Here is a 25,140-nt window from a genome sequence, read left to right as displayed (position 1 = left end):
TATGTATAAATATGCAAATTACTGCTGCTAGTGTGGGAGGGGTATAGATGGATGCTGTGTGAACATGGCTAAGTATAATCCAAGGTAGGGAGTAAATGAGGGGAACACAGGAAGGAATCAGATCAAGAGCTCTGGAACCACTGAAGGAGGTAGGGAATGAATACTTTGTTGTAATGAGGAGTGGGGAATAAGGGAAGCCTTTGCACAGGAGGAGCTACCTACCTGACTGAGCTGAGCCTTAAAAGACATTGCATTCCGTGCATGAGGATTGAATTGTGAAAAAACACGGAAGCTAGGGACATAGCCATTAGTGGTCTGAATTCAGTAGAATGGAGGTTCTTTGTGAGGGGGAAAGAATATGAAATGAGGCCAGGAAGTGGAATGGAGCCAGATTCTGGAAGGCTTTAAATGCCAGCCTAATGAGTTTGTATTCTCTAGGCTGGAGGGCTCCACTGAAAATTTCTGAGGGGGAGGGACTTGGTAAGGCTTGTGCTTCAGGGAAGTTCCTTTGGAAGCTATGTGAAGGATGGATTGGTAAGAGGGAAGAGACTGGAAGTAGGGAGATCACTCTAGGAGTTAGTGCACTTGTCTAGCTTATCTGTTGAGGAATTGAACTAGACTGGACTAGTTTGGTTATAAGGTGACTGGAGAAAACAGGGTGGGCAGGAGTGAAATTGTGGACTTAGAAGTGGTAGGATTTTGCCACTGATTTAATGTTTTTTTTTAAACATTCTACCTGGAATTCTAGGGAGGGTTTAGTGGACATTCAGTAATGGAAGATAATAGACATCTTAAGCATCCCATATCAGTGTAGATGTGATCATGCAAATAGGCTGAAGTGAGAGGCCAGTTGAATTGTTTTTAGTTCAGATTTACTCTTCTATTTCCCTCCTGTTAATTCATGCAAGTTTGTAGTCACTGAGAGCCTCTATGGTCTAGTGTCTGGAGAGCTCCCTTTAAAGCCAGAAAGACCTGAGTTCAAGTATGACCCTAGGCAGGTCACTTAGTGTCTCAGTGCAATAGGTAACTCTTGAAGACCATTCAAGTTCTAGGGAAGATGCTAACCTGAGGACTTTCCTCATAAAAGGAAGTGAATAAGTATTTAATAAGTGTCTACTATATGCCAGGTACTGTGCTAAGTGCTTATTATCACTGTTTGACAGGGGATGTGAGAGGGTAAATGACTTGCCCAAGTTCATCCAGCTGGTAACTCAGTTCTGCCTGATTTCAGGCCCAGTGCTCTGAAGAACCCCATCTAGTTGACTCCTAAAGCAGTTTCCCATACCAGTGAAATCCCAGGTCCAGAGCCTATTCTGTTCCCTATTGCCCTCTTCCTGGGCTCCATTAGTCGGTTTGTTTGCTTGCCTCCTCCTTCTAACACATAGCTTAGTGCTGTGTAGCTTTTCAGGGAAGTTGTAGATTCTCCTCTGAATTAGGTCAGCCTTTTCTGCTTTTCCCCTGGATCCCACTCCCTTCAGTCTTCTTGACTTTGCTAATCACGGAATCTGTGTTCACAGCGACTTCAGAAGCCGTCTGGGCCAACCTCTACCTGACCTGGAGTCTCCTCTCTAGAGCTGCTGCTTTGTACATCAGCCTCCCCTGAAAGACTTCCAAGCAGATAGATAGTCTTCACTGCTTCTCGAGGCGAGAACTTTGCTAGGAATTTCTACCTCTTGTTCCACACTTTACCCTCTGGGACTAAGCTCATGAGACATTACATTGTGGAGGGCTGGAGGGTATTATCAACCAATTTTCATGTATCTCTAGTCCCCTCCTTATTCGATTTGCCTTCTTATGGAGAGAAATAGAATCATTTTCTAAAATGTATTGCCCAGAACTGAACACGATACTCTTAATATGGTTTAACCTGGGTAGAGTCCAGTAAGTCAGATCACCACCATCATGCTGAACATTATCCCTTTCTTAAAGCAGCCTAGGAAAGTTAGGCAGTCCTTTTACTCTCTCTTAAGTCCCTCTTCTTCCCATCCTTGTAATTCTTTTGTTCTGTGTTGGGAAAGACCTGACTTATCTTCCCTCTCCTGGATAAAATATGGCTCTTCCCTCATTAGTCACAGGATCCAAGAGTCTTAGAAACCATCTAGTCCATTCCTTTCATTTACAGATGAGCTAACTGAGGCCCACAGAGCTGCCATCACGTGTTCATGAGGAGCAGAAGCAGGACTTGAACCTGTATTCTCCGACTCCTAATTGTTACCAGAAAGTTCTTGACCTTTTTGCAAGCGCAGCTTTTGGAATTCACCTTTCTTTGCTTTCTAACCTTTGTCTAAGAACTCCAGTTTCACCATAACCAGTGATTCAGGTTTTCTGACCACTTGCAATAGTGGCAGAGAATTAAGTTTTAAGACATGGTCCTGATCTTCTTATCCCTGTGAAGTCTCATCTCTCTTTGCTCTTCTTCCTTCAGACCAGTGGCTGAGCAAATGGCTCACAACAGAGGATGCAGTGCAGCAAACAGTAACTTTTTTTGGGGGGGGGCAGGGCAATAGGGGTTAAGTGGCTTGCCCAGGGTCACACAGCTAGTAAGTGTCAAGTGTCTGAGGCTGGATTTGAACTCAGGTCCTCCTGAATTCAGGACCTGTGCTTTATCCACTGCACTACCTAGCTGCCCTCTAACAGTAACTTTTTTTTAAAATTTTTTTTTTTTTTAGTGAGTCAATTGGGGTTAAGTGACTTGCCCAGGGTCACACAGCTAGTTAAGTGTTAAGTGTCTGAGGCCGGATTTGAACTCAGGTACTCCTCACTCCAGGGCCGGTGCTCTATCCACTGCGCCATTTAGCTGCCCCCTAACAGTAACTTTTAAAAAGCCTGCCCAGTTATCTCTCTTTAGTTTGACGTCACCCTTTGTTCAGAAGGCCTCTGTGGATATTAAACACAGCATGAGGCCGCTCATTAAAAAAAAAAAAATTCCCTCCTTTCCCATTTCTCAGCATCTACTGATTGCTTGAGTAGCAATTCCTTCCTTCCTTTCTGAGCCTCTTCATTCCATCACATTGTAAGACCCTATAGCATGAGCCAGATTAACCATAGGGAGACCCTCAGTCTTTGCTTTCAACGTGTCATTATTTTCTTTTCAATTTCTTTGTTCTGTTTTTTCAAAATGCAACTCTTGGGCTTTGATTGAGATGCTTATATAGTATTGTGCACCCCTAGGTGACACAGTTGGAGGTAGAGAAACTTTCCTCTGAGGCATTTTTTACCTTTTCTGAAGTGGCAGACTAATTATAAGCACCCAGAGATGCTATCTTTGGATCACCAGTGCCTTGAAATGTAGGAAATACTTTCAAAAGTTGTTCAGTTCAACACATCCTTATTAAGTAGCTCCTCTGGCAGAGGCGCTGTGCTAGTTGGTGAAGATACAAAGACAAAGCGAAAACTAGCTCATTCCCTTAAGGAGCTTACGTTCTCCTGGGGCATAAAACATTTACAACTAGTAGTAGTTTTAGGAAGACAGTTCTGTCAACTAGGAGACCCAGGAACAAACAAACAATCATTTTAAAAGCACCTACTATGTATGTGCAGGCACTGTGCTGCTAATCACTTTACAATTATTGTCTCACGAGATCTTATTGTTCCCATTTTACAATCGAAGAAACTATAGCAATTTGAAGTTGACTTGGTTATAGAGTATTGAGTAATAGCTACTAAGTATCTGATAGGACAGCTAGGTGGCACAGTGCATCGGGTGCTGGGCATGGAGTCAGGAAGACCTGAATTCAAATGTTATCTCACTTCACCCTGTTTGCGTCAGTTTCCTCATTTATAAAATGAGCTGGAGAAGGAAATGGCAAACCGCCCTGGTATCTTTGCCAAGAAAACCTCAAGTGGGGTCACAAAGAGTCAGATTTGACTGAACATACCATACATTTCTTTTACTCATGAAGATTTTGACCACTTATTTGGAAAAGAATTTATGATTCTGAAAATTCAGCCATTGTTAATTGTTGTAATAGGATATTCTGGATGATCTTAAATACATAGCTAGAAATATAAAAAGTCTGAAATTCTTTGTCAAAATTCCACAGTAAATTGATCTGTTCATAATATAAACACAAAGACTCTTATTAATTCTGATACGTTGTGGCATACTTTAATTTGTCGCCTTTGAATCTTCACTGAAATGAAACATGTGCTTACATAGACTGCATAGTAGTTTGGTTTATGCTCCCCAGACCTAGCATTCTGCTGTCTCTGTACCCAAATTTAAAGTTTAAAAAGGACAAAAACAGATACGACTCTAAAGATCAGTTGGCTTTTAATGTGCAAGGATGAATGGACTGAGTAAAATTTAAGTCTCCAAAATATTCAGTAGGAAGTCACTAGGTTCTTGATTTTTTAAAATATCTAAATACTTTTTTATTGCATTTCATTTTTTTAAATCATAAAAGTATTTTATTATTTTCCAATTACATATAAATATAGTTTTCCACATTTGTTTTCATAAGATTTTTAGTTCCAAATTTTTCTCCTTCCCTCCCCCTTCCCCAAGACAGCAAGCAGTCTGATATAGGTTATATGTGTACAATCACATTAAACATTCTGCATTAGCCATATTGTGAAAGAAGAATCAGAACAAAAAGGAAAAACCTCAAAAAAAGTAGAAACAGTGTGGTTCAATCTGCATTCAAAATCCACAGTTCTTTTTTCTGGATGTGGAGAACATTTTGCATCATCAGTCCTTTGGAGTTGTCTTGGATCATTGTATTGCTGAGAAGAGTTAAGTCTATCATAGTTGATCATCATGCAATGTTGCTGTTACTGTGTACAATGTTCTCCTGCTTCTATTCACTTCACTCAGCATCAGTCCACTTAAGTCTTTCCAAGTTTTTCTGAAATCTGCCTGGTAATCATTTCTTACAGCATAATACTATTCCATTGCATTCATATACCACAACTTGTTCAGCCATTCCCCAATTGATGGGCATTCCCTCGATTTCCAATTCTGTGGCACCACAAAGAGAGCTGCTATAAATATTTTTGTACATGTGTGTCCTTTTCCCTTTTTATGATCTCTTTGGGATACAGACCTAGTAGTGATATTACTGGGTCAAAGGGTATATGCACAGTTTTATAGCCTTTTGACCGTGGTTCCAAATTGCTCTTCAGAATGGCTGGATTAGTTCACAATTCCACCAACAATGCATTAGTGTTCCATTTTCCCCCCAGCTTCTCCAACATTTATTATTTTCCATTTTTGTCATATTAGCCAATCTTATAGGTGTCAAGTGATACCTCAGAGTTGTTTTAATTTGCATTTCTCTAATCAATAGTGATTTAGAGCATTTTTTCATATGGCAACAGACAGCTTTGATTTCTTCATCTGAAAACTGACTGTTCATATCCTTTGAACATTTCTCAATTGGGGGGTTCTTGATTTTTTTTAAAAAGAGAAATTGTCTTCACTAATATTGCATATCTCAAGATTTTTACATTTTTGTGATCCAAATAAATGGAAATTATTTAGGATTCACTTACAATTAAATAGAGCTGTGCTATTGATTTAAGAAAGGTAATTGGGATGAGTAGGTTAAGGAACTAAAGAAGCATACTTCCAGGGGAAGGTGATCCTTTGCCTAGGGCATTCCAAGTATGGGATATTGTGCTAATGCTTAAACCTTGTGCTCACTGCTGACAGTTACTAAATAAAACATTCAGACATATAGTCTTTTTTTTTGCAGGGCAATGAGGGTTAAGTGACTTGCCCAGGGTCACACAGCTAGTGTCAAGTGTCTGAGGCTGAATTTGAACTTAGGTCCTCTTGAATCCAGGACCAGTGCTTTATCCACTGCGCCACTTAGCTGCCCCACCAGACATATAGTCTTACAGAGCTCTCCCTTTTGCAAAACATTGTTGTGTCCTTTTTTTTCCCTTGAAATCAGGACTGGCTGGTAAAATCCTCTATGTATGGTAGTCGTATTTCTACTAATTAAGTCTTGTTACAGATGAATGAGTTGCATGTTTATTATGATTTAATTAAGATCAGGTCTTCCTGGGCCTGAAAGGCAGAAGCCTAGGACAGGAGCTGAGGCTCTCAGTTCCCTGAGAAACTCGGTGGAGAATCTCTGCAGCCCAGTCACTGATGCTGTGCTCCCAACTTTGTGGACTTGAAACCTTGCTTCTTCTGTATTCTCACTTTAGAACATCCATCAGCCTCTTTGGCCTACTCACGCTGGAATGACCTTCTGCTATGCTAGCCCCCTGCTCCCATAGCTGACATCCTCCTGGGATCTTTACTTTGTGGAGGGGCCTGGGCTAGCCAGTCTCCATTCCCCTCTCAGATGGCCCTCTAAGTGTCTGGAACTCAGCACCAGGGCCTGAGACTAAGTACCTTTCCCCTTTCTCCTTTTCTTTGTTTTTGTGTGTTGTCTTCCCCTGTTAGATTGTAATTTTATTCCCAGCACTTTAGCACAGTGACTAGCACATTAGAAGTACTTAGTAAATGTTTGTTGCCTTTTTGCCATTTTAATTGCTACAAATTATTTTCAAATTTTATGTCAAATTACTTAGTGAGCTAATTGTTGAAGATCAAGTGCTTGCCCTAGAGGCTGGAAGAGCAGAGTTTGAACTGTGCTTCAGATACTATCTAGCTGTTTGACCCTGGGCAAGTCACTTAACCTCCAACAAACTTTAGTTTCTTCATATTTAACATCTGAATAATAGTAGCACCAACGTCACAGGGTTGTTGTAAGGATCAAATGAGATAAGATATGGAAAACACTTTGCAAATTTGAAAGTACAATATACATTCCAGCTGGTGGCATTCTCCTCCTCACCTTCATCACCACCACCACCACCACCACCACCACCACCATCCAGCCAATTCTTTGGGTTTAGTTCTGTCTGTTGCTTCCTCTTCTAGCTTCATTTCAGTCATGGTACACTGCCATAGGTAGAGTTTTTTCAGCTTTCTTCTTGAGGTACAAACAAATGCAAGTTATACCTAAATGGAAAAAAAATTTACTTTTCATTCTTAGTTTCTTGAGATACGTATAGGTCAATTCCTTTTACCTGTATTTTACTGAGGGTGAGTGCTTTTTTGTGGGCAAGTGATATGAAACTATATAAAACGATAGTTGTTATTCCTATGAAGGTAATATGACTGGGAGATTTTCCAACTTCTTTTTTCAATTATAAAGTGATTCTAATGTCATTTAGAACGACAAACCTTCACTTTCTTGATGGTGCCAGTAATGGAGCTAATCATGTCTTGCTGTACAAGATTTCAGATGTGAAAATGGATTTGTGATCTCATTGATCTGTATTTGTATGCCCTTTAATGATACAGACAGCAACCTATCAATATGTAACTCTCCTGTGCACCTGCTTCTTTTATACTTCCTGTAAATTTGCCACGGGATGTCCATTCAGTGTACTGGACCAGGCTTGCCTCATTTTCTCCTGAGATGTCAAGGATACCAATGGATCACCACTGGAAATTCTGCTTGAGTTGCTGAGTCATATGAATCTTGTTATACTTGCAGTGAAGGAAACCAAAAGGAAGGAAGTTGTAGTTAAATGGAGAGATGGCTCCCTGGTGGTTCTTGAAGAGGCTAGGAAAGGAGTTAGTATTAGCATCTGCTGAAAGGCAACAAGAAATATTGTTTCAAGCAATAGTAAATTTTTTTTTTTTTTTTTTTTTTTTTTTTTTTTTTAGGCAATGGGGGTTAAGTGACTTGCCCAGAGTCACACAGCTAGTAAGTGTCAAGTGTCTGAGGCCGGATTTGAACTCAGGTACTCCTGAATCCAGGGCCGGTGCTTTAACCACTGCGCCATCTAGCTGCCCCAATAGTAAATTATTATATACTTTGGTATTCTCTGATGTCACTAGAAAGGGGCGACTAGGTAAGGATGGGGTGAACTGAGCAGAATGGAGTTCAAGAAGAAAAAGAACTGGTAGTTGATGGACATGACGAGCACTGGTAGATATTTGAAACCACTCAGTCCTAAATGAAATAAGTAATTGATAATGAAAACTAGATAATGGACAAGAGAGATGACATTGGTATAGCTTCTAATTTTATTTTAATTAATTAATTAATTAATTAATTCATTCATTCATTTTTCAGGCCAGTGAGGGTGAAGTGACTTGCCCAGGGTCACACAGCTAGTAAGTGTCAAGTGACTGAGACCAGATTTGAACTCAGGTCCTCCTGAATCCAGGGCTGGTGCTTTATCCACTGTGCCACCTACCTGCCCCCTCTAATTTTCAACAGAAGTGTAACCATTGTCAATCAATTGCAATAGCAGGGAGACCAAAAAGAATCCTAAGAGTGACTTAGTTAGCAAGTACTTCTCTTATTTGCCAGAAGAGGAAAAGGAGCTGGATAATAGTAAGTGTATATGGAGGTGATGTGTGCTGGAAATAACTTAACTGTCATGATGTTGGATGGATTCACAAGTTATCTAGAGGAGGTATGGAAAAAAATCTTGGGCCTTATTGATATTGAAAAGGACAACCAAGGGGCAGCTAGGTGGCGCAGTGGATAGAGCACTGGCCCTGGAGTCAGGAGGACCTGAGTTCAAATCCGGCCTCAGACACTTAACACTAACTAGCTGTGTGACCCTGGGCAAGTCACTTAACCCCAATTGCCTCACAAAAAAAAAGACAACCAAGAGATTATTAATATCTACCTACCTACATGTCCCCTTTCCTTTCTATAAATCATCTACACATGATCTGTATCCTCACTGAAGGCATTAGGAGTGAACAAATGGGCTTTTGTAAGCAATATTCTATGACGGAGCATATTGTTTATGTTGAACAATTGACGTTTAACAAATACAAGGACCTATGCTTATTTTTTGTGTATTATGACCAAGTATCTGATTTTTTGGGGGGTGGGGTGGGTCAATGGGGTTTAAGTGACTTGCCCAGGGTCACATAGCTAGTAAGTGTCTGAGGTCAGATTTGAACTCAGGTACTCTTGAATCCAGGGCTGGTGGTTTATCTAGTCCACCACCTAGGCGCCCCCTCAGGGTATTTGATTTCCTAGAGCAGAACTCTAAATTGAAGGCTCTCTTCCAATAAGGTAGGTACCTTTCATCCATACAGAAAATCATTCTCAAAAGATTTCTCAAAAGGTAAACAGAAATAACCGTAGTCACTGACCCTCTATCATCAACATCAGGCAGTGGAAAAAACAGGGAGATAAATGCTTGCCAAAAGTGTTTGTCACTGTAATGGAGGAGATTTGGATGTACAAAATACTGTGATGGAATTACATATGTAAAATCACTTTGAGCCCATAAATTTCTAATGAAATTTTAATCAAAATGTTTATCTGGGCCTCTCCCTAGGTTATAGAAATTTGACTTGTGAATACCCCTGCATATGAATGCTAGACTGAAGGGCTGGCTTGTGTCCCTTGATCCTAGAGAATTGGGGACTGCATTCCCTTCTCCCTGTAGACACTAACTAGAGATGCCCAGAGATGTTGCCAAGACAAGTCTTCCCTGACTTGCCATATTGCTTTCTCACTGAGTATCTATTGGGAGTTGTCATAGCTATGACAGATATGTATGTGTATATCTGTATTCCTGACATTACCACATTTCTGTCTTGAGGGGAAGCTGTAGCAGCACAGAAGTATTCTCTGAGCTGCCCTAAATTCCCTTTGCATTGAATTCCATGGAAGGCATTTTCCCTAAGAAAGCACTAATTCAACATATATTCATTGAGTACCACTGTGTGAGGCACTGTGCCAGGTATTATGGGAGATATAAAAATGAATGACAAACTCCCAACCTTCAGTGAACTTATACAGACAAAGGAAACTGTACAAGAAAAGGAGATAAGACTATATCAGTTCTATAAGAGATACATCTGAAGTCCTATAGGAAATTAGAGAAAGGGAGAGATTAATGATGTAAAAGCAGGTTGTTATTTTCTCATTGAAAGTGTTTTTTTTTTTTCTGGGCTTAAATAGCCTTTGAGAGGCTAGCCTGAAAAAGCTAAACAGTATGTATAACAGAGTAGGAGGGGACCTCCAAGGTTAGCTATTTTGGCCTTTCTTCAGAGTAAGAATCCTGTTGATGACATTCCTAATGAGTGGTCATCAAACCTCTCCTTGCAGATGACCACTGAAACACTTCCTCCTGTGGCAGTCCATTCCATGTTTGGACAGCTCCCTAATCAAGTTGCTTCAAGTGTTCCAGGTGGGACACGATGATTGCCCTTTGCCTTTCTTCTCTCCTCTGATATGCACCACTCTGTCAGTGTACCTTCTAAATGTGGCATTTAGAACTTGATGCAATGCTATAGATTATGTTTTAGAAACTCGGGATGTGGGAAATGCATTCAGAATAAAAAATAACACAAATGCAAACTATTAGAGGACTACAGTGCATTTATAACTTGGAGACTGTGTATAGGCCAGGGTTCTTAACTTTTTTTTTTTTACATTGACCCCGTTGGCATTCTAGTAAAGCTTATAAACCCCTTTTCATAATATTATTTTAAATGCATAAAATAAAATACATAGGATTACAAAGGAAACCAGTTATATTGAAATACAATTATTAAAATATATAAAACATATATATGTATATATATATATATATACATATTTCTGTAAAACATTAATGGATCCTAGGTTAAGGACTCCTGGTATAGGGGTTTCATTTTAAAATGTAAATCTCTAAAAATTGGTTTCCCTTTTAGAGAATATGAACTTATAAAACTTATAGAAATTAGAGAGAAATTATATACTTCAAAAAAGATTTCACTGTAGGTATCCTTTAATAAGCAGTGATAGGGTTTTTTGTTTTGTTTTGTTTTTTGCAAGGCAACAAGGGTTAAGTGACTTGCTCAGGGTCACATAGCTAGTAAGTAATGATAGGGTTTTAAAAACATGATTTGATTTACCAAATAATGATTTATGGATGAAGAATACTTCTTTTTTTTTTAATGTATGAGGTATTTTATTTTTTCCGTTACATGTAAAGATAGTTCTCAACTTTTGTTTATACATGCTTTACAATTTCAGATTTTTCTCCCTCCCTCCCCTCCCTCCCCCCTCCCCTAGACAGCAGGTAATCTGATATAGGTTATATCTATATATCTCTATACATATACATATATATATATACACACATAATAACATTAATCCTATTTCTGCATTAATCCTGTTACAAGAGAAAGAATCAGAGCAGTGATGCATGAAGAATACTTCTAATAAAGTAGGATAGGTTGTTAGAAATATTTCTTTTCTGGGGTAGCTACATACATACATATCTATATATCTATATCTATATCTATATCTTTTTTTGTGGGGCAATGGGGGTTAAATGACTTGCCCAGGGGCACACAGCTAATGTGTCAAGTGTCTGAGGCCGGATTTGAACTCAGGTCTTCCTGAGTCCAGGGCTGGTGCTTTATCCACTGTGCCACCTAGCTGCTCTATATATATATATATATATATATATATATATATATATATATATATATATATATATTTTCATTATAGCATATTTTCATATTTTTATTATTCCATAATAGCAGTTGCAAAAGTTGTTTGAAATTCCTGGTATGTTATAGAAAAATTAGAGAATAACTTAAAGGAGCTTTGTTCCCATATTACACATGAAGACATGAAGGCAGTAAAAGGTGAAATGATTTGCCCACAGTCACATAGTAAGTATCCCAGGCAGGATTTGAATCCCTATCTCCTGATTCCCAGCCCAGCATTTTTTCCTCTCATGCTGAAATGCTTCTCTATACACATATGTGCTCAAAATATGAAGAAGCAAGAAAACTAGTGAACTTTGCATTAGGAGAATTCAGCCTCATAGGTATCATTGTGACTTGGTAGGCTAACCCCCAGGAGGTGGACTCATCCCAGTCATAGTCAATCAATCACTGATAAAGTAATAAACATTTTAAAGTGCCAGGCACTGTGAGAAGGGCTGGGGGCCTACAAAAGACAGTCCCTGCTCTCAAGGAGCTTACAAGCTTACAGTCTAATAGGGGAGGCAACATGTCAACAAACATATACAAAGCAAGCAATATATAGGCTAAGCAGAAAGCAGTTAACAGAAATTAAGGCACTGAAATTAAGAGGGGTTTGGGAAGGCTTCCAGTAAAAGAGATTTTAGTTGGGACCTGGGAGGTCAGCAGTCAAAACGGAGGCGGATCATACAGGGGGAGAGGATTGATGGAGGAGAGTAGAATGAATGAAAAGGCAGAATCCAACAGTGAGTTGTTTGGCAGAAATGCACTTGAAGCAAAGATCCCACAGAGTTAAAATGAGGGACTGGAGCAGAATTTTTTATGCCTCATGCAAATTCCAAAAAGGAGAGAGGTAGCAATCATGATCTCAGACAAGGCGACAGTAAAAATAGACATGACTGAAAGAAATAAGCAAGGAAACCACATTATGCTTAAAGGCACCCATAGATAATGAATTAATATCAATATTTAATATCGATTTACTGAATGGCATTGTATCTAAGTACTTGAAGGAAAAGTTAATTGAATTACAGGGAAAAATAGTAAAACTATACGTGGAAACTTCTATGTGTCCCTTTCTGGACGAGAGAAATGATTAAGAAGATAAAAGTAAAGTTAAGAATCTGAATTGATTTTTACTGGTGATTATTAAATGATACTTTAAAAGATTATGCAGAAATATTCAAGTATCCTTTAGTGACCACACTGCAATAAAAAAAGGATCTTTGAAGAAAGGATTAAATTTTAAATGGAAAGTAAATAATTCATTCTTAAGGAAAAAAGAAATCATAGAAACAATAGTTTCATAAAAGAAAATGGTAAGAATGAGACAACATATCTAAACTGAGATGCTGCCAAAGCTATCTTTATGGGAAACTTTTTTTTCTTTAAACCCTTCCATCAGCCAAAAAGAGAAAAAAAATTGGGTATGCAAATTAAAATAAAACCAGTAAAGCAACAAATTAAAAAAAAAACACCAGACTAAAACACAAGAGATCCTGAAAATAAAGGGGACAGTCAATAAACATTTATTAAGCGTCTCCCCTTTGCCAGGCACCGTGCCAAGGCATAGGGCTACAAAACAATGTAAAATACAATGCCTTCTCTCCAGAAGCTCATAATCTAAAAGGGGGAGGGGGGGGGTTCGACACAACATACCAATACCTACATATGAATACACTATACATAGCAGCAGTTGGAAATAATCACCACAGAAAGGGCACTAGAATTGAGAGGTCAGGAAAGTCTTCTTATAAGAAGATGGGGTTTTAGTTGGGAATTTTAGGAAGTCAGGGAAAGCAGGAGGCAGAGATGAAGAGGGAGAGCATTCCATCAGTGCCTGGGGTACAACCAAGGAGAATGCCTAGACTGGAGAGAGGAACAACAAGGAAACCAGTGTCGCTGGATGGAAGAGTACTTGGTGGGGAGGTGAAAGGGGTAAGAAGACAGGAAATAGGTGCGTGTGTGTGTGTGTGTGTGTGTGTGTGTGTGTGTTTGTGGGGTGTGGGGGGGGGTCAGGTTATGAAAGTCTTTGAATGGCAGACAGGATTTTATATTTGATCCTATAGTGATAGGAAACCCCTGCATTTATTGAGTAGGAGGGTTACATGGCATGATTTTGGATTTAAGGTCACTTGGACAGCTGAGTGGAGGCTAGACTGGAGTGGGAAGAGACTTGTAGCAGGGATTCTAGGCTAGTGAAATAGTCCTGGCACGAGGTAATGAGTATTTGTACCAGGTTGGTGATACTGTCAGAGGATAAAATTGAAAACAAAAATGCTATTGAATTGATAAAAGCTGGAATTTTCTGGAGGGGGAAGAAGAGGAACTATTAAAAAGATAAATGTTTAGGCAATTTGATTAAAAAAAAAACCAGCATTGCCACATAAAAAAGAAATGAAAAAAGAATTCAAAACAAATGAAGAGGAAATAGAATCATCTGAGACTTTTGCCCAGTTAAATGCAAGCAAAACTGACAAATGAATAAATGTTTACAAATATATAAAATTACCTAGATTAGCAGAATAAGAATTTAACCCAGTCGAAGAAAAAAGAAACTGAACAAGTCACAAAGGAACTCTGAGAAAAAAAACACCACCACCACCAAGACTATATTTAAAAGTGATTTCTATCAAATTCATAGAACAATTCATTCTAATATTAAATTGTTTGCAAAAATGGAGAAAGAAGGGGTATTTCTAGGAGACACATACAGTCTTTCTATCTAAACCAGGCAGAGTTAAAGCAGAGAATGTTTTTTGGGCTGCCACATCACACTGTTGACTCAGAGTGAGTGTACCATCCACGTAAGCCCCCAGATCTTTTTCAGAATAACTCCTGTTTAACTCATGGGTTCACCATCTTGGACTTGTAAGGTTGATTTTTTTTTGTTTGCAAAGTAAATGATTCTATATTTATCTCATTTCCATTACATCTTATTAGGTTCAACCCAGTGCTCTAGCCTGGCAAAATCTTTTTGGACCCTCACTCTGTCATCTATTGCTATTAGTTATCTCTCCCAGTTTTGTGTCACTGGCAAATTTGATAAACGTGTTATCTTTAACAAGTTAAACTTTTTCCAAGTCGTTGATAAAAATGAAATAGCACAGCTCTTCGTCCTTCAGGAGTAGGCTGGTGTACTTCACTGGAAAGGACATTAAACCATTAACAATACTCTTTGAGGCCAGCCATCCAAACAGTTCTGACTGTGTCTAATTGTTTTATTGTTTAATTCATGTGTTTGCTTTTCCTCTACAATAATAGTTTGAAATACTATTGAAATTGAAGTTCAGATATGAGAATTCAGATCAAATGAAATAATATATGGAAAATATTTTGTACATTTTACATCATTATTTATATGTTAGCTATTATCGAAAGTTTGGCTAAATCTAAGTGTACTCTCTTATCTACTAGTTTAGTAATCCTGTCAAAGGAGGAAAGAAGGTTAGTCTGACTTGACCTATTCCTGATAAAGCTCTGTTGTTTCTCTAATCATTGCTTCCTTAAGTATTTCCTGACCATCTATCTCTTTGAAGAACCATTCTAGAATTTTCCCAGAGATCAAATTAAGCCCACTGACCCAAAGTTTGAAGTCTGCCTTCTCTTTCCCTTTTTGAAAATTAGGAAAAAAATTGTCAATCTTGCGGTCTTTCTATTTTCCATAATCTTTCAGTGTCGTTGATTTTAGCTTCACTTGTTTTCACTACCTGAGGATATAGTTCATCCGAACCAGATAACATGAATTGATCATGGTCAACTATGTGCCCTCTTGCTGTTTCCTTGGGGCAGCTAGGTGGTGCAGTGCATAGAGTGCTGGCCCTGGAGTCAAGAGGACCTGAGTTCAAATCTTACCACAGACACTAGCTGTGTGACCCTGGGCAAGTCACTTAATCCCAATTACCTTAAAACATCTGGGGCCATGTCTAGTCATCCTAATCTTGTCACTGGCTCTGGAAGAGTGAGGCTGGTGACTTTGTACAGGTCTCCTTCACTTAAATACAGTTCACTGCAAGATATAACATCACCTGATGTCATGGTCCTCTTTGAGAACAAAGGACAAACAACAAAAACAGCAATACTGTTTCCTTACTTATTTTGGATATGAATTTTCTGTTAAGCCTTTTTATTCTGTCATTTTCAGTGACCCATTGATATAGACATTCTCTTTAATGATAGAGATTGCAACCAATCCTTGAGTTCTGACCTGATGTGATTTACTCATGTCCTCCAAAATATTCTCTATAAGAAGTCATTAAGTAGCTGGCAAACCTTTTCTTTTTTCTTTTCTTGGGGTCATTCTCCTTTGCAAAAAACAAAACAAATCCTCCAATGAACCCTAAAACAAACAAAAAAAACTCTCAATAAGAAAAAGAGGAAAAAATTCAAATTGAGCCCTCTGCCTTTTCTCCTTTGTCCTGGTGTTCTAATCTGACCTTGTGACACTAATTAATTAAGTAGGTGATCCTGGGCAAGTCACTTAACCTTTCTCTGCTTTTGCATCAGAAAATCATAGATCCTTGGAGGATTTTGACTACAAGTATTAATCATAAGCATAAATTCTTGAAAATTTTATCATGCTCTGTTTATGTATTGAGGAAAGCTGTTTTCAGGCAGTAATGCAAAATGGAAAAATATGACCAGGAGGTTGAACCTAGTTCAAAAGTGATTAGGTAGGGGCGGCTAGGTAGTGCAGTGGATAAAGCACAGGCCCTGGATTCAGGAGTACCTGAGTTCAAATCCAGCCTCAGACACATGACACTTACTAGCTGTGTGACCCAGGGCAAGTCACTTAACCCTCATTGCTCTGCTCACCAAAAAAAAAAAAAAAAAAAAAGATTATTTTGGGGCAGCTAGATGGCGCAGTGGATAAAGCACCGGCCCTGGATTCAGGAATACCTGAGTTCAAATCCGGCCTCAGACACTTGACACTTACTAGCTGTGTGACCCTGGGCAAGTCACTTAACCCCCATTGCCCCGCCAAAAAAAAAAAAAAGTGATTAGGTGATGTCTTGCTGTTAAGAGTTATGAATAGTAAAATGGTGAAAATGAAAGTATCAATTTTATGATCAACTCACCCTAGAAGTTTACTTGTAATAATTTAGGAGATCTGTGTATGACAGAAAAAAGGAGTTTAAATCAGTCCCATGCTTTATGTAGTTTGCTCTTGGGAGGCGCTGTGAAAAATCTGCTCAGCCTGAAGGGAACAAAATGTAAGCATCAACACGTAGATCTGAACAAACTGAGTAGATGTAAGACAGTCGCTTTGGAGAAGATGATGAAGTTTACATCAAAGATTTTTGACTCAGTGCTACAATTACAGACTAATGGTGCAAACTATTAATAGAGTTAAATAGCATTTCAAGTCATACTCCTGGGACATTTAATGCAATAATTCACTTTTGGCTGAATTATATATGCTTTCACATAGCAACATTGATTGAACATTTCAGATTTATTCTGTCTCAGCATGGAAGTTAATCAGTCATGGTTAAAAGGAAGTAGGACACACATGAAATGTAATTGCTTTGGATCACGTTTATTCCTTTATGAAGTTTTGATATATTTAAAAATCTGTATTGATATGTTTGATTTTTACATTACCTACACTTCCCAATATATTTTACCACTCTCCCTCTCATAGAGAACAGGACCTTAGAATAAAAAATGACAAAAAGAGAAAACTGAATCACTAAGCAAAACTCAGCAACACATGAACTTAGTCTGATGTCATATGTAGGGTTCCTATCTTTGTAAAGGAAGGAGAGGAAGAAGTACATTCTAGATCTTTACATTCAAGCTCAGGAATTCTAATCTTGTAGCATTCAGTTCTGATTTTGTTGTTCTTTTCATTTACATTACAGTCATTATGTTTATTGTTTTCCTAGTTCTGTTTACTTCATTTCTCATTGGTTTATTTAGGTCTTGTCATGCTTTTTTGTATTTAACATATTCTTTATTTCTTATAGAGCAGTAATGTTGCTTCCATTACATTTATGTAACACAATTTGTTTAGCCATTCCCCAGTCGGTGGGCATCTATTTTATTTCTAATTCTTTGCTACTAAAAAAAAATCCGGTTATAAATATTTTGTTGTATAGGGGACCTTGTATAGCAGGATGCATTTTACTGGAATTCAGAATGAGATACTTCTTCACATTTGATTATTATTTTATTATATTTTCTTTCTTATGAACTTGAACATCAACAAACATGATCATTTCCATATACAGTATGAAATCAGAAATCTCTATTTAAAAAAGTATGTAACACATTTGACATTATAATTCTAAAACTTCTGCTTGTCTATGTCTGTTTCTGAACTTCCTTCTCTTTTCTTTTATATTTGATTATTGATCAAATATGTAATCCATACAGAAATGAAGTTCTAAGTAGTGGCTGTTATGGGAAAGATGTGATTATCTCTTCAGCCTGATTATGAGAATTACCATGGCAATTTAATACACATTCTATAACAGTGAAATTAAGGCAACTTTATGGTCTTTTATTCTTTGGGATTGATTTTTTCCCTTGTTTGTCCAAACATAAACACAGCACAGCCTGCATTAGCCTCTTGTCACTTCCTTTGTTACCACCCAAGGGATTAAGAACATATCTCTCCTTGAGATTTGTAGGTGGTAACAAGGCCATTCATTTTTCTTTCTCCTGTGTCTCTTTGGCACAAGCCATGCTGTCAGCTGACTTGTTCATAGGAGGAAAAGATTTTGTGTCACAAACTAATGTACCAGAAGGAAATTCAATCAAATGTAAGTTTCTTGAAGGCAGAGGCTGATTTTTTTTCTTTGTGTCATACCCTGCACATAGTAGGTTCTTGTTGGATTGAATTGAATTGAAGCATTCTAGAAAGTGTTGCCATGGAAAAGCCCAAGGTCGTGAAGATACACCTTTGAGACATGATCCTCCTGCCAGAGGTGGTGGGCAGTACGGTGGGCGTCTACAATGGCAAGACCTTCAATCAGGTTGAAATTTAGCCCGAGATGATTGGACACTACCTGGGCGAATTCTCTATCACCTACAAGCCTGTGAAACATGGCCGGCTGGGTATTGGAGCCACCCACTCCTCTCGTTTCATCCCTCTCAAGTGGTTCTTAGTGAAAAAAAGAAGTCATTTGGAAAGCCTGTACACTTATTCTCTACCCCAGCGATCATGGCCCCCTTCCACTCCCTCTGACCCCAAATAAATTGGAGCTTCTCTTTTAGAATTGTTTCCATTGCTCATTTATAAGCCTTACAATGGGAATCTGTCATTACTCAAAGACGTGGATTTGAAGTCTTGCCCTGCTGTTTATTAGCCTTGTGGTTCTGGGCAAGATAAACTTCTGAACCACTTTTTCCTTATGTCTGAAATGGGGATAGTAGTACTTGCATTTACCCTGTGGGGCAGCTAACTTCCTCAGTTTTCTTTTGCTAATTGAATCATCTCAGTGTCCTCACCTATCCTTTCCTCTTTCCTTCAAGACTTAGAAGATTTTGAATTTCTCCCTGCCAAAGTTAAACCCTCTCTGTCTCACTCATGATAAGGAGCTGATATCAGTCTCATTCATCTTCAATCCCTTTATTTCTGGGACCTTTTCCCTTAACCTACAAATATGTCTAAGTTTTCCCTGTCCTGAAAAAAACAAAAAAAACCCAAAAAACAAACCTTTTACTCAACCCTGCCACTCCCAGAAGCTAGTGGACTTTTGTCTCTGTTCTTTTCCTAGAAAGAATGGTCAGAATTCATGTTTTAATCCAGTGCTGTCAACCTCCAGGTGTTGAAATGGCAAGAGGCCTGGAGCCTGGTTGTAGTTGACCCATCAGAGCCCAGGGACCTGGTTTGTGGATGAGGAAGAGGAGGGTCACAGGATAGGTAGCATGATGAAAGGAATGGTTTGGGAAGATGCTATGATCTTTTGTTCCTTCTCTTGGATAGGGCTATGGGCTTATAGTTAGGAAGAGACTGGCTAAGGACCACTCCTCCCCACCACTTCCCTTTCTCTTTCCCTTTTCTTTTTGGTTTAAATAGCCCATTTGATCAGATTTGGAAGACAATAAGGGAATAAATTCATTCCAGCCTTCCTTAAATATACTTCATTCTTAGCCAGGTCAAGATATTAAAATATTTAACTTGTTGTTCAGCAATCTAAATCCCTTTTCAGATAGCATCTCAATCAGCTTTTGCTTCTCCAATTAACTCCTCCCTCCTTCTTGTCTTTTTTGCAACTATTTGTAGATTTGTATATTTCACTTCCTAACCTCCTTAAGACAATTCAACTTGATAACCACACCCAGCTCCCTTTCCTTTTTCTCAGGAACTTTAGAATCAGAATCTATTTCCTCTTCCTTCTCTTACTATCTCTTACTTTTTTCTCCAGGTTGTTTCATTTGCCTTTCTTATTCATTTTGCTAGCTCCTTTCTCCTTGAGGCCTTCTCTTTAGGTCTTTACTCCTCAATCCTTTTCCTCTATCACATTCACTTCTTCAAATTGAGCTCTTTTCTCCCCTTCAGTTCAAGTGACCCTGGGCAAGTCACTTAACCCTGTTTGCCTAGCTTTCCTCATCTATAAAATGAACTAGAAAAGGAAATGGCAAACCACTTCAGTATCTTGGCCAAGAAAATGGAGTCACAAAGAATCAGACACAACTGAAACAACTGGACAACAACAAAAAACACTTGTTTAAGTTGTGGCCAGAAAATTCCTTTTAACTCTTAATCTACCCTCTGTTTCTATCTTATGTCTATACAGATTGTGTGTGTGTGTGTGTGTGTGTGTGTGTGTGTGTGTGTGTGTGTGTTCTAACTTCAATAACTTGTAACGATTGGAATGACGCCACCTGCTGGATACTTACTGTAGAAGAGTTCTGCCCATGAAGCAAAGGTCTTTGAGGGCAAGACCAGGCATCAGGAAGTGACGCGGGCTAGTGGGAGGAGGAAGGAAGAGACTGGCGCTCGGTCTCACTCTCTTTCCTTTGGACTCTGGTGGAGAGCAGAGCTAGAAATGTGCTCTCCCTTTAATAGATAGGAATCTAGGCCTTTCTCTCTCTCTTTACCAAATTCTTGTTTTCCTTAATAAATGCTTAAAGGTCTAACTCTTGCTAAAGCTTATAATTTATTGGCGACCACTCATTAGATATTTTAGACAGACTAGCTAGAATTTTAGCCCTTAACTACAAAACACCTGGGAAGAGGTGTGGTGGTGAGAATCTTTTTAGCCCAGGTGATGATTTAGGTCCCTCCATATCACTTCCTGGAGAAAGACTGAAAGGGGATGGACTTATTGATGATGGTGGCCTTTGGCCTCTTGTCCTACTTGCCCCCCAGTGACCAAATTGTTAGGGTTTTTTTGTTTTGTTTTGTTTTGCTGTTTTCTAGTTGTTCATACATATCTTGGAACCCATTTAGGCTTCTATTTGGTCCTTAGCCAGTCTCTTGCTTATGACCGTTGAAAAACATCCCCTTATTGGCCTGCTGCTCTTTTCAGCCCATGTCCTTTCTGGTCTCCTCCCATAGCTCCTTCAGCCTTGATCAAATGAGCCTCCTTTTTATCCTTTTTAAAAACAGCTTTTTTAATATTTTACTATAGGCATATAGAAAATGTTTAGCTTTGTAGTGAAGTATGCTGTTGGCTAAGTGAAGTATTCATTTTAATTTCTTTTGTAAGGTTGTTAAGGTTCTGAGTGAACACAGTATCTGGACAGCTGGGAGAGGAATCTGATTTTAATGACTTTTTGACTTTTGCTGCTTACCGTCTTCCTTGAAGAATTAATTGATTAGTTTTCTTCAGGAAACCAGAAGAGACTTCTGATTTAAACTTATATATTATAGATTCCTTTATTTTACTTGAAATCATTAGCTTATTTATTTTCCTTATTTAAAGGTAGTGTAGTAATGTCTAGAGAGCCTCCTTTAGAGTCAGAAAGGCCTGGGTTTGAGTTTTGCCTCCAAATTATATTATGAACTGTGTGGGCGAGTCATTTACCTCCTGATGCTGTAGACACATCTCCAAGACTGTTACCAAGGCGGAGTTACAGCTCTTTCTTGTTGGATCAAACAACTGGGAACTCTCCTTATTCTTGGTGAAATTAGAGGCCCAGCCCCCCAAAAGGTGAAGAAGGTGTAGAAAAAGCTAGTGTCTTGTTTTCTTTTTAATTGGGGGAAGACTTTTGGATTATAAACTATTTAGCTGGCCAATTTCCCTGGTACTAGAATAATTTCAACATTACTTCTAAATCATTGCATTACCATATAACACTAACCATGAGAGAGCTGATTTCCTTATTTCTTGCTGTTTTTGTTAATTTCTGGCTGATTGAGAAAATTAAAACTTAATTTTCTTTCAGTAATGAATGACTCTTGTATTGTATGTAATCAGAACATCAACATTAGAGTTTATAACTAAATCTTATCCTTAAGGGTTTGAGATTCTAGAGTAGTGATCATATGATAATATAGTACTAGATTATATTAATAGTTGATCATAAATTGTTTTAATCAAGTTTGATTGCTGATACAATGTACTATATCATTGGTTTCTCGTTTTTACTTTTAACGACAATAGATGGTCAGTGTACCCTTATCATGCCTATTACAATGACTTTAATCAGTGCTTTTTTATTTAGGGATAGGACCAAAAGCTCTCTTGTTTGTTTTGTAGTGGTTTGGTTCTGTGTACTTTGGAGCAAACTCCACCTTTGCTTCTTAATTTGTGTTATGGAAAACCATAAAGATCAATCACTTTTTGATAAAATGTGTCGCATTGCCCCTTCACAATTTCATTATATGTGAAAATCTGTTTCTTTAATGCAATAAATGTTTTTATTTGGCATTTAAGCTGGGAATATAATCAATATAGTCAATATAATTCAGTCTTTTAATGAAATCAACTTTTATGGTTCCTTTAATTATTGGTTTCATCTACTTTTACATGTTTCTCATTTTGTGACTAATATATTGAGAGAATCGAGTTAACTCTTAACTTTGTGGGTAGAAATCTTCCCCCCCCCCCAACCTAGATAAATTAATGGAAATGTTTATATTGTACTTGAAATATGCTTTAATATCAAGGTAAAAAAGCCCTCATAACAACCTCTCTTCCATTTTAAAGGTGGTTTTTTCCCCTTGGCATATTAAGCTTATCTCTTGTTGAGCAGTTTCTTTTTTCTTTTCTTTTCTTTTTTTTTTTTTAGTGAGGCAATTGGGGTTAAGTGACTTGCCCAGGGTCACACAGCTAGTAAGTGTTCAGTGTCTGAGGCCGGATTTGAACTCAGGTCCTCCTGAATCCAGGGCCGGTGCTCTATCCACTGTGCCACCTAGCTGCCCCTGGGGTGGGACCTTTATTGAAATAACACATAACCATTCTTCATATTACTGCCCAATTTCATTAATTTATGCATACTGGTGGGCCTGTAGCTATTTTGCCTGATAATTTTGGCCCTCAGTAATTTGATGCTCCCCTTCTTTTCTAGCTTTATCTCATATTATTCTCTCCAGTGTACCCACATTCATGTTAGTCTGCAACCTCACTGAACCACTAGCTGCCTCTCTCTCATAGGTGCCCTTCCTTTCTTTTGCCTCTGTCTTTTCCTCATCCTCTTACCTGTATCTGAAATGCCTCTCTCTCTCTCTCCTGGAGTTTCCTCTTCATTTTTTAAAGCACATTTCAAAGGCTGCCTCTTGTAAGTCCTCAATGATTTCCTCCCCCCACCCCCATTCACCCTGATTCTAAATTTGAACTTGGCACCTGTTTGATGAACCCGAGTATTTTGTATTATAGTTAGTAATGTGTGTGTGCCACGACATCCTACATGAAACTATCAAAACTTGGTATTTCCTCAGTGCCCCTCCCCAGGTGTTTAATCAATGTTCATTCAGTGCTTTTACTCTGAGTGGGGTTTGACATTGGGGTAAGGGGAGAAAAGGAGAAAAGCTTCTAGTGAATTCTCTTTTGTGTTTTGCCATGTGCATTTGTATGTGTGCGCACACACATGCAGGTTTGCATGTGTTTGCAAAATGTACTGATACTTCTTAGCTATTTGGAGATGAAGCGCTTAGATAAATAGAAAAATGTTTGTTTTTTTTCTTGTACTGTAATTTGTGTACCAATTATGTAAAAATGTCTGACAGGTAATTCTCTTTTTGTTTCCTTTTGGTTTTAATAGAACATTCAAATAAAAACTTTGGCCGATGATGTGGTAAGATGGCCTTCTTAGCATGTTATGTTAGATTACCAATGCATGTTATCTTTTCCCTAAAGTATATGGACATTAAAACATTGAAATATGTGTAAGAATATAAAAATAGTCTACTTATATGTATATGTATATTGATCTATCTGACTTGTGGACAGCCCTTTCCCCTTCAATATTCTTGATATCAAAACTAATTACATCCTTTTCAGATAAACATTTGGCTTTGGTGGATGTTTACATTCACTAGTTAATTATTGAATAACAATCAAGAAAGTAACATGTCAAATAGTAAGCAAGAAAAAAAAGGAGATAAATTGTTTAGGAAGAATTTGATACCATCATCACCAATCTTTGTGGAAATGGTTACTGATACAAAGTTTAAATCTGTCAATTGCTTTCTGACTAATTTTTTTTTTTGGTGATGCAATTGGGGTTGTGACTTGCCCAAGGTCACACAGCTAGTAAGTGTTAAGTGTCTGAGTTCGGATTTGAATTCAGATCCTCCTGAATGCAGGGCCGGTGCTTTATCCACTGTGCTACCTAGCTGCCCCCTGACTAATTAATTTTTAAAAAAATATTAAACAACACTTGTTTTATTTAGAAGTTAACTGTTTACAAATAATAGTGTAGGTTATTGTTGGTACTTTAAACATTTTGATGCTGTCTTGCTTAATTTCATTTCCCTTTGGAATTCTTTAGGAATTCAAGACAAAATGAATAGATATGGAACTTACGGAATAATAATTTTTGAAGAGCACAACTTCCATAATTTTTGCATGCATATAATGCATATAATGTGTGCAATGGAATGGGCACTTGACTCTGAAGTCAAGAGAACCCTTGTTTAAGAGTGCCATCTCTGATGCAAACTTCCTTTATTACCTTAGTTAAATCACAAAATTTCCTCCAGCCTCAATTTCCTTATCTGCAACATGTGTAGATAATAGACTGAACTGAAAGGGACTTTGGAATTCATCTAATCCAGTCCTCATTTTGTAGTTGAAGAAACTGAGGCCTAGAAGAGGTTAAGTGAGTCATCCAAAGTCATTTTTTTTGTTTTTTTTTTTACGAGGCATTTGGGGTTAAGTGACTTGCCCAGGGTCACACAGCTAGTAAGTGTTAAGTATCTGAGGCCGGATTTGAACTCAGGTCCTCCTGAATCCAGGGCCAGTGCTCTATCCACTGTGCCACCTATCTGCCCCCATCCAAAGTCATTTAAGTGGGAGGTATCAGAACGGAGGTTTAAATGCAGGCCCCTCTTGCTCCAAATGCCTCTCTCCTCTTAGTGTACCACCCTGCCTACCTGAGGTTAGACTCAATGGCCTTGGAGGGCCCTTTGATCTCTAGCCTAGGGCTTCTTGGGCAGAGGTCTGGAAGAAGCCCAAGGACCCCTGCTCCAAATAAAGTTTTTTTTTCAAATAGTTGGATACAATGCTGAATTTCATTTAGAGCTGAGTGAAAATAAAGATTTTTTTTCCAGTCCAAAT

At 38.3% G+C, this 25,140-nt stretch overlaps 1 protein-coding gene across 4 annotated transcripts in view; it reads left to right on the top strand.

The window, feature by feature from the left end:
* The window catches only part of DIAPH2 (diaphanous related formin 2), a 908,274-nt gene that overhangs the window by 31,834 nt on the left and 851,300 nt on the right, over positions 1 to 25,140 (top strand). For 3 of the 4 annotated variants that reach the window (XM_043974079.1, XM_043974078.1, XM_043974081.1), the window contains exon 2: positions 23,624 to 23,656. The exons of the other annotated variant lie outside the window; for it this stretch is intronic. In XM_043974079.1, the coding sequence (XP_043830014.1) occupies positions 23,624 to 23,656 (33 nt within the window). The remainder of the gene's footprint in view (positions 1 to 23,623; positions 23,657 to 25,140) is intronic. 4 annotated transcript variants of the gene reach the window in all.

This window comes from Dromiciops gliroides, chromosome X, assembly GCF_019393635.1.
Source record: "Dromiciops gliroides isolate mDroGli1 chromosome X, mDroGli1.pri, whole genome shotgun sequence".
Taxonomy (NCBI): Eukaryota; Metazoa; Chordata; class Mammalia; order Microbiotheria; family Microbiotheriidae; genus Dromiciops; species Dromiciops gliroides.
The sequence above is the reverse complement of the archived record's forward strand: the minus strand, read 5'-3'. Positions and strand labels throughout refer to the sequence as shown.